At 42.5% G+C, this 14,677-nt stretch overlaps 1 protein-coding gene across 1 annotated transcript in view; it reads left to right on the top strand.

The window, feature by feature from the left end:
- The window catches only part of LOC146591662 (teneurin-2-like), a gene marked incomplete at its 3' end in the record, with an annotated part of 412,163 nt that extends 401,593 nt beyond the window's left edge, over positions 1-10,570 (top strand). Inside the window, exon 6 of the mRNA XM_085312482.1 lies at positions 10,336-10,570. Within this exon, the coding sequence (XP_085168608.1) occupies positions 10,336-10,570 (235 nt within the window). The remainder of the gene's footprint in view (positions 1-10,335) is intronic.
- Positions 10,571-14,677: the final 4,107 nt, after the last annotated feature.

Here is a 14,677-nt window from a genome sequence, read left to right as displayed (position 1 = left end):
AATAGAATGACAAATATCTAATGGCAAAGATTTATCTAAATAAGATTTATTTTTTAAATTGGTGTTTGTTTGGTTCCTTCTATGTCAAAAACTACATAGAAGGAACCTAATAAATATCTCTCTACCTAAAACTGTGGATAGTTCTAATTGACTGGCAATGACATAGTGAAAATAACCTTTACTTAAAATAGTAGAGAAGTTTGGGGGGGAAAAACCCTCTTGATTTTGGAATTTTGTAAGATTGATTTCTCTATTTCTGAGCATTGCTTCCAAAATTAGGTAGATTAGGAGCTTTGCAGAAAAGCCATTTTGTATCAATCTAGGTGATGAACACGTCTCTGTAGATAGCTGTGAGGAATTAACATGAAAAAAAAATGTTTCTTTCAGTTTAGAAAYGGGCAGATCCTCTGTCATTTTATATTATAGTTTTGATATCAGACCAAGGTAATCTTACTGGATTTTTCAAATACAGAATTGCTTAATCTCTATTAAATTATTAGTATTTTGCTAAAATGATAGTCCTTGCTGTTGATAGTTGATCCTATTCATTCCGAATGTTCCTTTTCACACTTCTTTAAGGATTGTTGTTAATTACAGACTAAAACAGCTAGTAAATATCTCATTCATTTAAAAATAAAGATGAAACAAATGTTGCAGTCTTTCTCAGTGGGTACTAATTACTATTCTCGTGAATTTTCATTATGTGAAATGTAGGTTAACTGACAGGTTAGTAACAAACTTCAAGGCAGTGACATCTGAACAAGACTCTCTGAATTGGGTTGGCTGGAGTGGTAGTGCAATTTTGAAGCAACTCATTTGGTTGCCTAACTTAAAAACTCTGTTTTGAAGAGAAACATCAGGATGAACAAGAGGATTTCTTCCAGGGAAAACTGAATTAGATGGTGTGATGCGAACGTGCTTCCTCTCCTAACGGGGACACAAGGAATAGAAAYAGCGACTGATCCTTTAGATGGTATCAAAGCACATATATGCTGGGGGCTTTTKATCCAGGTGTACCAAACTAGATCTAGTGGAAAGTTGCGCGCGCGCATGCACACACCGATCCCAAACAGCGTAAGGGATAGAAGTAGAGGTGCCAGTACCTGCTGCTCTGATCTGCTYGTATTGTGCTAAGTTACTGATCTCTTTAACTTTGCATGTAGGTAAGTAAGAGGCTTCTGTTCTCTATAGAAGACTATGATCTTGCTACTGSAAGAGCGTATGTATTTCCTTCATCGTGTTGACTTCTGCCTTGCTATCCTGACTCCTGGAGGCAGGCTCCTCTGACTTGCCTTAGAGTCCTCCTTAGTTCCTTTTCTTCCCTTGATCTCACAAGTCAGYTTCAGAGTCAAAAAAATGTGGCCCCTTGGTCTGTGGGTTTTCTGAAGCTTCTCTCTCACATTATGGCTTTAACTACCATGGACCATTTTTTAACCAGAAATTTGAAACATAGGTTTTGATTACTTGTCATCCTTAAAAAGCTGTTAGTGTTTTTTTTGCAAGGCTGCAGATATTAATCCAGAGGCTTTGGCCAAACTGCAATCTTAGTATTTAATTACTGTCTTAGCCTCTCCTGTGTCTTGGATTAAATATTGTACTCATCCTCATTTCCTGTTTTTAATTTCCTCTTTGGTGTTGCTACTGTTGTTATTATGAATGCAGCATTGCCCCCGTCTTCCACTCTTTTTTTTTTCCACAGTACTAAACTCCATTTAGTACTATGATGTTGTCGTGCAGACGTTCAGAAGGAGAAGTGCTGTACAATTCACAGCCACTATTATACCTTCAGTAGAGAATGGAATCAATTCCTTCATTGCTTATATTAATACCGTATTGCTTGCGTGGCTTTGCATTTCTGATCTCCTGTGAAGAGTAAAATCATGGCCTTAAAACAAAGAAGGGCATGTAAAGAAGGTGTCGATCTGAGTACATTGGATGAAACAGTTCTTTCAGAAACACGTGCCATATAGATAACAGATATCAAAACACATGTGCTGGGTTATGTACACCAGAGCAGGTAGCACCACCCGGCACTGCTCTGCTTTTGAAGCTTTCTGTTTATTCTGGTACTGTTGGACAGCTTCAACGGTARGTTGCCTGCCAGTAGGTCTGAACAATCTCTTCTGGATTTAAATTCTGGTATTTAAATATTGCCTTTTTCATGATGGAGAGGTAAGAATAATGCATATTTTAAGTGGCAGCCCAAAGCTTGTAGTGGCATTGTGGCATTGCCTGTGTGAAATGGGCAGGGCATGTCAGGTAAGCCAGTGGCAGGSTCCCAGCGGATGAGTAGCGACAGTGTTTTCTTCTCACTGATGAGTGAGTCATTAGGGAAACTCTTCAAGCTCATGAAGTAGAGTTGCACTGAGGTGTATTATCTTGATAAAAAATAAGTTTCTGTGAGATGTTGTTAAATAAGACAATACTTAGTTGTCTTCAGCTCATCAGAGTTTCCAGTAAGATACTTCTTTTCTTACTTTGCTAGAGGGTATTTCTCTAGGTTATACTGAATTCATTCATGGTAAATGCAACAGTAGGTGGTATTTGGTGTGGTGCTAGGGAGGGTCTTGCTGGACAGCAGGAGCTCCTCAGGGGCCTCTTCCCAGCGGGCTGGCCATTAATTCCTCCTGATCGTGGGCCGGCAGGACGAAAGCCCGCTGCAGCCGCGGGTCGGGACGGCGTGGGCTGGCGCTGGCGCGAGCACGGCACAGGTCGGGCCGGGACACGGTTCCCCCCAGCGCTGCTGTTCACCTCAGCCTGGCAGCCGGCTGAGCTGCGTTTACGGCTGTCTGTCTGTCTGCACGCAGACGTCCCCATTTGCTCGGACAGCGCCTGCCGGCGTCGGTGGCGTCTTGGCTTTCCCGCGTTTCCGAGATGGCGCGGGTCGAGGTGTGGGTCGCGTTGTGCAGCTGCGCAGCGCTGAGGACCTCCACTCGGGGGGCGAGTGAAGCCCGAGAGCTGCTCGCGCCCCACAGCACCTTGTGGGCAGCTGTATCGCGACTGCGGCACCCAGGGACCAAGCCTCTGCTTATTTTCCTGGCTGAAATTCCCTAGCATAGAGTTTGCTGGGTTTTTTGTGTGTCGGGGCAAGGGGGGATGGCTTGCACACACTAAAAACTCTAATTAAAAGCTTTCATAAGAACTGTGGGCTTAATGTTGGCTCATTTGTTGCTGAGCTATAAACCGTGTGAAGGCTTTCATATACTGCTTTATGGTGCTGTATATTTCTACTCTTTAACCCATGGTTTCATCTTCTAAGTAACAGAATCTGTTGCTTATGGTAGTTGCAGTTAAATCCCCAGTACCTTGAAAAATCAGGCAACTTTTATAGGACTTCCTTTTCCTATGGTTTGTGACTTTATTTTTCTCCCATAACTAATAACRAACTAAAAATGAATTCCACTGCCTATGGAAGAAATGCCAGTCATGTAGTCCTTGCAGCTTTCTGTTCCCTAGGGGAGACGGACGAATACTTATTTCTCACTAGTAATTGCTTGTGTCTTGCCTGCTTTTAAAACAAGAAATAACTTACTGAAAAGTCTGGTTTGAAGTGGTATACACATTGTATTATATCTGCTTTTGTTTGCCATAGCATTATGCAGCATTCCTTTTACTTTTTCCATATAGTCTACAAATTTTTTATTTTTTTAAACCTCTTTACATTTTAGGAAGCAGGTCATCCAGACAGTAAATAACTCTGGCGTCCCAGGAGCTCTGAAACCAGATTGTTCCAGGAACCTCCTCAGAACCTCGCAGTTACCAACATAGGTCGGTCAGGGTTCGCAGTAATGAACGGCAGACCTCCGAACTGATTCCCACCCTTTGATTATTAGCAGGTTTACTCAAAAGGAAAAACTGTAATTATTGTTTGATGCTTTCTCTGTGCTGAAGGAGTAATAAATAGTGGAAACTAGTGGAAGAGCACTGTAGTGAGATAGAATACAGGACTTTTTTTTTTAACAACAGACAAAAATCATACAGCTAAGTTAAAGAAAATAAATACACTCTGTAGTCTCTCTGAAATATGTTTCATTTTTATTTCATTATGGAAAAATTAATTGAATAGATTGATTGGAAAAGATATGATTTTTTTTAAAATTGGACAGATTATTCTTTAACCTCTCTGTGGCTTATTTTTCTGATTCTTAAAAATGGAAACAGTATATCTACCTTGATAAAAATAAGTGTATCGCAGGGTGTCTTGTCCACATAAAATGTTATTACGAAGTGATGCGCTCTGCCCGTGACTAGGCATTATTTTGTACAGCCAGTGCAGCACATGCAGTGAGATAATGCATATTTCAGTGAGGTGTTTAAGCAGATGCAAATAGAGCATGGTATCTCAGATAATACTATTTTATAGGGCAGTGGTTTTTAACCTATTATATGWCTCTCTCTTGAGGAAATTGGTTATATACCCATAGTCCATCAAGCTGAACTCCTGAAGAAGGATGCGGCATCTTGTCTTTCTCTCACACGAGGATCCACAGCACTTTTTCATGACCCAGTTGGCACAAAGACCAGCTCTGCCATTTTGGGGCTCCAGCAATGCTGAGAGCAAGCTAATAATCGTGCTTCAGCCCGGCTGAATATGTCTGCGTCTGCCTGGGCGCCCTCCTGGCAGCCGGCGCAGCGGGGAGCGGCAGCGCGCTGCGCGCCCGCAGCAAGGCCCCCGGCGGGCAGAGCTGCCTGCGGAGGCCCTGCCTCTGCCCGGGCTGGGGAGCCACCGCTGCAGAGCGTTTGCCTGCCTCATCCTGCAGTAGCACCTCATCCCCTTTTAAGTGGTAAGGAGACTTACCTTTGGCGCTCCTGCGAAGGACGCAGGCAGAGAAGCAGGCAGGTAGCAGGCAATTTGTCTGCAAGTGCTCTGGGGGCGCCTCACTCACAGTGAGGTATGGAAACCAGGATAAGGTCCTAGACTAGTACTTTATCCATTAAACCACCTTGCCTCTCTCTGTGATTATCTGGGTACAGTGGGTAACCAGTTTTTCGGGCATATTTGGGGTTTTTTGTTGTTGTTTTTTCTCCTGACTGTAGCAACTTGCAGTGCTCTGCTCTAATGCTGTGCAGAAGAGGTGGTTACAGTGCCCTGGCCGAGAGTGCTCGGTGGCTTAGGACTTGTACCCCACCTTTACTGAAGTCTCAGTTTGAAATGCTCGGATTTGGATGACTGCCAGTCATTCCTCCTGTTCTTGCCTCAAAATCCTATAAAAATTTGTGAACAAAAAAGAAAAAGTACTGGCAGATGTTTTGCTTTTACAACAAGAGGAGAGTTAGTGATATCTACGGTTCTGAGCCAGGTAACTTTCTTCTTTACAGCATGTGCCAAAAACATTTTCAAAATTTGTATTTTATTTCAGCTTTGGCCTTGCACAAAATAATTTGGAGATTCAAGCAAAAGAACTGAATTAGGCAGCATAAAAATAGGATCCATATTACTGGCAAGGATCCCCCCTCCACCTCAGCTTCCCATTAAAAACCACCTCCAAACTGAAATTCAGGGTGAGGCCTGGGGGTGTACGTTGGCCACTGAGGTTGCAGCTTCTTGTGATACTGCGCTGAATTCCTCCGTGCTCYGGTGCTTCCTTTTCTTCCCAACTCTGAGCAGTGTTTTCCAACTTTGAAGCTGACTGTAACTTGGAAGGTGACCCTGCAGTTCTGTGAAAGTGCTGTTACTCRCCATGCTGTAGACGATGTGGTTTGCTCGAAGGAAATGCTGTGGTAGAGGTATCGGAGTACAGAAYGAGGAAACTGCAGACTAGGGCTCTAATAATGGGTAACAAGCATTTTCTGAGACCTTAGTTCACCCATTTAATCTTTCAACGCATCATTTTCATTATCTTTTTATATTTCATATTGTATTGTTTATATGCATAAGGAAATAGTTGCATCCTTATTTATTTCAGAAAAATAATGTGTTTGGTTCTTCTTTTCTTTTAATTCTTTTGTGAAAGGATTGTTGAGGAGGTGTTTACATGTCTCTCCAGCATTTAATTGTGATAAAGAGAATAATTCAGCACAACCAAGGTACGATCTGCATTCCTTTTTCAAAGTAGTATTGACAAAGAACTTGGATGCGGGAAAGAGATTGCTCTGCTTAGATTAGAGATGCTGCCGATGCTGCTTTGAAGTTAAGCTCGGAGGTGGGAGATTAGCTGGTTCCTCTCAGATCTTTGTGTTGCATAGACTTAGTGCGTGTGTAAAGTAAGTTTGCAAAACTGTTGGAAGAACTTGAAAAATAATTGGACAATGTCAAAGCAGGTGTGGGTGTTAGTTTTACTCCAGGTACTATGCAACATTTGAATTGCAAAAATAACTGAGAAGTAGCATTTGGCTGTGTGTTGGCGAGAACATAAAGCAATTACTGATGTAGCTGTAACGCCGGGGTCTGCGGCGAGTCTCCGATCGCCGAGGTCTCTTGGCTGCTGTTGCAATGAGCCTGTTGTGAGGGCTGTGACAGTACCGCTCGCAGGGTCTGCAGCACCGGCCTGGCACCTGGCACCCTCYGCAGCACCTTGGCTTTTGCATATGCCAGGCTGATAGCTGCTGGATTTTAATTTGGGCTGTAGATCATTTATCCTGTCCTGTGCATGCAAAAGAATGGAAAATGGTACTGGGTGAATTATGTTCAGGCTTTTTGTTAAGGGAGCAAGTGTTGTTTTGCATCTTTCTTTAGTTACATTTTATGTCTATGCATAGCCTAATTTGTTTAATTGTTTTAACAGGTAATAGAATGAGCAGAGTAAAATAGTTTTTATTAAATGTTAGCATTTTGATTCTGATTAACTGGATAACTTATGATTATGTCAATGCTGTTTAGATCAGACCTTGTATTACAGCATAGTTTCTCCTCCCTCAACTTCCAGTCCGCACATCTTAAATGAAACATCTACTGACGTTTTTGACCATAGCRATCTCTCTCAAACAATATTGAATATATTGTCATCACACTCTGGTTTTTCAGAAGTGCTTAGCACATTCAGTACATACRAAAATTCAGATTAGCTGTGTTTGTCTATTTGTGAAAATCAGAAGTGAAGAAAAAATCATGGAAGGTACCCATATTTCAGATTTCCAGTTCTCTGATTTTCATGGTGTTTTTAAGCAACTTCTCCATAAACCGTAAGTGTTTGATATTGSTTAGTGTATTCTGACAAATGCAATACAAATAATATTTGAAAAAAGGTATAATTTCCTCAACACTTTTTTCCACAAGCCAAGCCTGTGTGTTGGCARCTGCTTTATTAAAAATAAAATCTCCTTCCTGATGTATAAAGTTATATGTACCCCATCAAGATATTTGTCATCTTTAGGCTTCAAATTTCCAAAGCAATTGCAGGAGGCAATAAGTTATGTAAGTTATGTTGTAGCAGTCCTTTAGGCTGCTGCTTGTGTATAACAGGACAAGGGGTTTACCTTTCTGAACTTGTTGAGGTCAACACATTTGCACGTAGTGCTTGCTGAGGTCACTAACTAATTTAGACAAAGATGCTTATAAARAAGAGGTGCAAATGTAAAGATAGGAATCTGGTTTTATATCCCTGCAAGTTCGATGTTGTTCAGACTCCTGCTCTTTGTTCATTTAACACAGGTATACAAAGAGAGCGTATTAAACTTTCTTCTCTCATATGAATGTATGTGTATGTGTTCTGCTTTCTATGTATAATTTATATATATGTGAACTTTCTGTGTTTTAATATGTGTAAGCTTGTATCTATGTAAGCGTCAATATTGATTTTTTTTTATTATTACATACTAAAAGTTATATTCATCTTCTGCCAGATGTTTTGAGGTTTTACAGCTGTGGTGTATGTTCAGTGACTTTGGCATAGCATATTTTGCCCACTACTTTTTGTATGCTGTGTGGGAACTGCGTATTGAGGCACTTTAAGTCTTAACAACTAGGATTCGGTTCGTGCCTCCTTAGTCTTAGAGAYGTTCATTCTTACTGATGTGCAGTTGGTTCTTTTTTAAGAACAGCCTTTACGGTTTTGTGGGTTTTGTGGTTCCARGGTTCAGAGTCTGCTTACGCTGGTGTTACTGTTTCTCTCAGAAAGTTACGACTTTTCCRTATTTATCTTCTGAACGGAGAAGGTGCATCAAAAGTAGCTTGAGTAGCAGCAGTACAAAGCGCGCGACTCTCCTGAAGTACCTGAGCGCACACGAGCACACGTTTGTATTTTATCACTCACAAATGCCTACTTACTGAATCCCAAACCAGCATGTTTTGTTTAAAGCCGAGATACAGACCTTAGGAGAATAATCCCACTTGAGCCCCTGTGCGTGTGGATACTGCCCACACACGTTTCCTGCCTGCTGGGTCTGACTCTGCGTGCCGTGGGAAACGGCACAGGACCTCGTGCGCGTGAGACGTTTGATGTTGTAGGAGGGCCGTATGGGGGGGCTTAAGTGTAAAGTTTGCTGAGCTAAATCACCTCTTTCAATCTTATGTAAGAAACAGCAAATATTTTATAAATATCCAAGGCCAAGCTTGTAAGGTGAACAGCACAGCTGAGGGCTGAGATTTGGCTTGTGCTCCTAAAAGGCTTATTTTTATTTAAACAGTGGCCTTTGTGAGGGGTCAGCATTCAGGAGGTACGCGTTCAGAGGTTACTTCTGTGTGGATTTAAAGCAGCACGTGCAGTAGACAGAATTTACTTTTAGTACCAGTCGCTCTCTTGCCATAGGATGACTTCTGCTTGTCTTAAAAGTCCCCGTAGCAGCTGTGTGTTTCCTCCTGCTCTACCAGAGCTGCTGCAGGCCCCAGAAACACCGCAGAGGGTCGTCACCCTCCCGAGAGCGCCCCGGCTGCCCGCCAGCCACCCCTGGCCCCTGCCGGGCCGGCGCCTGGGGCCGGGCCCCCGGGGCGCCCCCCAGGGCCGGGGCCAGGCCCGCCGCGGCCGCCTGCTGCTCCGGCTCCTGCGGGCAGCTTGACGGGCGAGTCCCGAATAGCCCCCCGGGGGGAAGGAAGGTGTTCTGAGCGCGACTCAGAACGCAAAACCTGAAATTACACACTTCAGTTCCTAGCAGCGTGGCCTGCTTCTCATAGGGGATTAGTCCTCCTTGGAAAAAAATACTGGCCGTAATTAACTTCCAGTTAATTGAACAGGTCAACAATTTTTCTGTATTTCAGTGTTTCATATGAGAACGGATCACTGTTGCTGTAAACATCTTCCCCTTGTGATGTTTTCTGTTATTGTTTGATTCATTAAATGCAAAATGTGCTTCAGTCTCTAAAAACGAACATACATCATTATAATTATAATTTGCTAATGTTACTTTTTCTAATTATTGTTCACTAGAAGACTAGGACTTATATAATGACTGAAACAAGCAGTTAATAATCCACTTAGTGTTTTTCTTTAATCTCTTTTTCTATTAAATTATCACAACATATAGGATTACACTTGAACTTATTTATCATTCTATATTTCTTATTAGAAAAGTGGCTATGCCTAGACCGAAGCCTGCCCATTTTGCCTCCTCTTTTTTTCACATGCACTTTTTAACTTAAGGCAAGCACCTTATTAGAAGGCATTTTTCTTTTCGTTATCAAGGCAAACATATCAGTACTGAAAGAGTGAGAAAAGTGGATTTCCCTCTTTTTTTTTTTCTTAATCTCCAAAAAAACCATTGTTTATCACTTTGCAATGAAAGAAGCTGAAAAGAGTAGCATAATTTGTACATTTTGGTGTGCATTTGTGGCATCGCTATGTAGAAAAATACAGGCCAAATCATGCTCGGGCTGAGCAACGTGAAAGAACCATCCTTGTATTTTGGCTGTCTTGCCATGTTCGGAGCTTAATCTTCTTACATTGGCACAAATACAGTTCATTTGAAGATGACTGGCAAAATAACAGTGAGGAAAGCAGCCCGAGATCTCTGTTTAAGTTTTATAAAGACTGCAGAGTACATTCTCAGAGACTGTTTTTAATCCAGCGGGGCTGCTCTCCTGAAACGCCCTGGTGCGAGGAGGCAGCTCCTGGGGGCCGAGGCGCGGCCCGGCCGGGTTCGGCTCCTGTGCTGATGGCTCCTCCGAGGAGCCTTTCTCCGGAGCAAATCTGTAAAGTTTAACTGTTTTTAAATCTAAACGTAGCCTTTCTGAGCGTCCCAAGTAGATGAACTCTAAATACTGTTCCATCGTCTGTGAGCTTCTTCCGGGCTCAACAGGCGCGTTTCCAGCAGGCAGGCGGCAGGCTCCGCTCCCTGGCTGCGCGGGGGCGTTCGGGTGCTTGTTTGCTGCGCTTTTGTTTTCAGTCCGTGGTCTGCTCTAAGCTCAGAGGGGAGTAATGGCATCAACACGCATTTGTGATTTATTTCTCTTTTCTCTTTTAGGCCCTTCAAATCACCACAGCCAGTCGACGCTGAGGCCCCCTCTCCCTCCTCCTCACAACCATTCCCTGTCCCATCATCATTCATCCGCCAACTCGCTCAACAGGAATTCCCTCACCAATCGCCGGCCCCAGATCCACGCCCCAGCCCCGGCACCCAACGACCTGGCCACCACTCCCGAATCCGTGCAGCTCCAGGACAGCTGGGTGCTCAACAGCAACGTGCCGCTGGAGACCAGGTAGGTCGTGTGGGCAGACGCAGCGGGAGGATGCCCCCGCATGGTCGTCTGAAATATTTAGTGGCTACCGARAAAAGCAAAACATTTCCTGCGACAACTAAGTGACAACTTGTTGGGAAGCAAATCTCAGAGATGGTGAGGTTTCCTGTGTTTGGGATAGTCCTGTACCTGCCTATACCAGTGTACTGAGTATCGTGTGTTTGTATATACAAAAACCAAACTGCCTGGCAGGGAGAAAAACGGAATAGCATTTGGCCAATAATGAGAGTTTTTAACTTGACTTTGTGTCAAGGACTTTTTTTTTGTCTGACACAAAATTGAAAGCTATTGCGTTTAGACTACTTGCAAGCCTCTGATTTGCTCAGCATTGGAAGATAGACAGACATCTCTCTGTTCACTTGTTCTGCTTTAAAGACTGTTACTCATCTGGACAGTTCTTACGCACACAGCTAATGATATTAGTATAACGTATTTTACTCTCAGGCTCGGGGGGAACTTACTTATAAGGTGTATCGACTGTGTGTTGCTGATCAAATATGCATTTTGCCTTTCCTGAAGTAATAAACAGTGACTCATTTGAAATTATGTGTTTTGGGAGATCTTAAGGAAAAAATCACAGATTCAAGACTGACGGGACAGTAGGTTTAATTTATATTTCATCCAGTATGCAAGCTCATTTTAATCTCGTCTGTACATGTTAGCAGCTTGATGCCCAGAGGGGCAAATAGGTACATATAAATTGAAAGGTACAGCACTTAGGGCTGCCAAATAAATAAAAAAATAAATATCTGACATGCTGCAATTCTAAATGTTCTGTTTTGCTGTCAGTTGGGGTATGGAGTCTTCAACATATTTAACTTGTGCTTTAAATAGCAGAGCTGATCTCCCAGAAATTACAATCAGCCCTTGTGATGCTGTTTATAGGAGTATGTGTTTGCATCGTGTTCACAGAAGCGTGCCGTCATCTCGCCGCTCTGCCTGCCTGCGCCATTTGTCGGTATTCAGACATGCTSTGTGCTCCTGAGAATATCAGAAAGCAGAAATTTGCGTATCTCAAAGCTGCCCTCTCTCATTAATGGAGTGGAAAGTTATTTTATTCTAAAAAATTATGTATAAAAGAAAATGGAGGTGACACAAGTGGCCAGAGTAATAGAATGGTCTTGCTTGCCTGCCTAGCTATAAACAGGGAATATAGCTAGAGAAGCTGGACTGCTCATAGCGCTGACTCATACGGTTGTTTTAATTGCTTGATTGCCACAGCTTCTGAGATGCGATGTTTGAATTAGACCCTTCCGGGAATTCAGGGTTGCTGCGCTGGATCGCACACAGCATGTTGTGTCTACCCCGAGGAGAGGCTGGAAGAAAGTGTGAGCATCTTGGCACAGCTGGGTCTAATGTAGCTTAACCCCCTGTGCGGCCCCAGCCCAATCCCTGGTGGAGTCTGAGGACGGGCGGACTTCTGCTTTGGAACTCTAGAAGTTAGTGTAGCTGAATTTAAGCCTGCAGCAGACAAGTTCTTATCCATCAGTAAATCAGACATTTGCAGCACCACCGTTATTCTACGGAAAATTATATTTAAAAAGCAGGGAGACTATACTCCGTCCAGTTTGATACATTTCTGAAATGCTCAGGCAGTATTTTATTCCTATTAACGTGCTTTGTTAAAATGGTAGGACGGGTGCCATAAAACAGTGGATGATGTGAAAAGAAAAGCGAGATGAAGCCTAAGATCTCCAAAAAGAGAATAGAAAGGGGTTCTGACTTTCGAAGGCTTAGGAGCTAACTTTGGCCAAAAAGATCTCTGAGGTATGAAACACTCTTAACTACTGCTTCTGTGGAGGGTATCTGCCACTAATTGGGACTTCATTTTGGCATCCTGGGTTTGGTGTTTATTATGAAGAACTGCAAGATATAAATAAGTGTTAGGTCTATTCAGCGTGGGCCAGTTATCACTGTGTAGCTCATTGCCCGAGATGAGAATGGATATTGTTAATTCTACTCTAAAGTAAGTCTCTACTATTACTTGACTATCTGCATATAAAGTTGTTCTTGGGTGCAACAGTATGTGAAATACGTCAGTTCTCATGTTTTCAGATTGCACCATTTTGCCAAACACTTGAGAAGACAGGGAATTCCTTGGGATATTTGCAGAATGAATCTTTAGCATAATGTTGGCATCCCCAAGAAATACAACTTATCATTTATCTTAGTATTTTTATTTTACTTTCTGATTTTGTGCTTACTGATCCCTTGTTAGTGGAAACTAGTCAATTCAATTACAAACTTTAGATCTTATTTTTTATTTTTCATTATAAAATCTCAGGCAATATATATGTGTTCATGCTGATGAAAAAAAGGTTACCTTGTGTAAGCTATTATTTTTGGAGGCTGCAGAATGCCCAGCCGTTAGTTCAAGGTTTTCTGTAAGCTTTGCATAGACAAACATTAAGATATTAGAAAACATCCTCACAGGATTGCGTTCTAAGACTATTCCAAAGCTGTTTAGGGATTGATTTTTCTTATTTTCTGAAATTACATACCTGACAGGACTTGGTGACAAGTTTCCTCACAAGAATATTAACGCAGAGGATGAGAATCTTTTTCTGGTTTTCAGTAAGTTTTACTGAAATTGATGCTTGCAGAATCATTGGATACTTTGAGAATTAGCCTGTAATTCTTTCACCTTTCCTAAAACTGGTATTTCCTCTAAATTCATATCACAAGCCACAAAAATGAATGAGGCGTTTTTGCTAACTTTTTAGTTCAGCCTTTATTTTATATCTTTACCTTGCTATAACACACTGATCCCGCTTGCACTGCCTCTTCATGCGGCACTATGCTTTAATTTTGTTGTTGTTGTTATCAGCTTATTAATCTCAATGGCAGAGCCACTCAGTAGGCAAAGTTACTGCTGGCAGCACCTGCTTTTATCAGGAAAGGGAGTTTTGCAACTTTCATTTTTCACTTTTCAGTTGTTTCAGTAGATTCTTTTCCCAAGTGGAAGTAATATGCAAGTGGTCACATTACTGATTGTGAAACAAAAAGTTGATGCCTGAGCTGTCTGGAGGTAACACTTTGTCAGCGCTACAAAATGCAGATCACAATTTAGATTCCAGACGTCTCCTTATCTAACAGTACAAAGCACTGAAATCACTGAATAACACTACATGTATCTGCATATTGGTATTTTCTGGTAGGAATGATTTTCCATTCCTTCTTTCCTTTCCAGTTTTAGGCAGTTCAGGCTAAATCCCCAGACTCTGTAGGAGACAGCAGTTTTTCCRAACGCATCCTTTCTTCCTGGCTCTTGTTTCAGTATTGATTGGGGAGGGGGAGAGGAAATAATCACATTTGTTTTAGTTTCCCTTTGATGTGAAATAAGTTTGTTTTTAAATGGAATCAACAAAATATGTTGATGAAATACTCCACTTTTAATAACTTTTTAGGCCCCAAACTAAGTAAATTTAAAGTATATGCAAAGCTTGCAGATGTCCTTTCTTATTACTACAGCATCGTACTTGGAAGGATGAATGTGATAGGTCAGACCGGATATGTGTATAAGAAGTGTATAAAAATAAATTAGGAAATTAGCAGTTGCTATGATGGGAGTGTTTAAAAGACCATGTTGGGGCAGGGGTACCTGGGTGAGGCCAGTGCAGGCTGAGCTTTACTGCCCGGGCAGCCCCGYAGGGCCTGAGCACGGCGGCGGAGCTGCTGCTGGTCACAGGGTTCCTCCGCAGCCCTGGAGGCAGCAGGCGACAGCCGGGGTCAGGTCCCTCCGGGGAGCCCGGTGTCGAACGAATGGAGACGGGGCCAGAGATGCAGCTGCAGCGCGTGGCCAAGAGACCCATCTGGGAGATGAGATACCTCCTCCTGAAAAGAGGAGGAAATGATTTTGTATGCCTTGGATGCTGCGCATCTTATTTTGGGACTAGACCTTGCTCTGGTTTCAGCAGACATCCTTTTGGCTTATTCTGCAGGCGTATTCCAGTTCCAGCAAATACCTCTCCTACTCTTCCCACAGGATTATTCTAGTTTCCCAAGCAGCCATCTTTCCTGCCTGCTCTACATTTTTTCTTGCAGATTTTGCTGCTTGCACTGTTTTTT

Source organism: Rhea americana, unplaced genomic scaffold, assembly GCF_003343005.1.
Source record: "Rhea americana isolate MKP2758 unplaced genomic scaffold, rheAme1 scaffold_367, whole genome shotgun sequence".
Classification (NCBI taxonomy): Eukaryota; Metazoa; Chordata; class Aves; order Rheiformes; family Rheidae; genus Rhea; species Rhea americana.
Note: the sequence above shows the minus strand (reverse complement) of the source record. Positions and strands in the feature narration are given on the sequence as shown.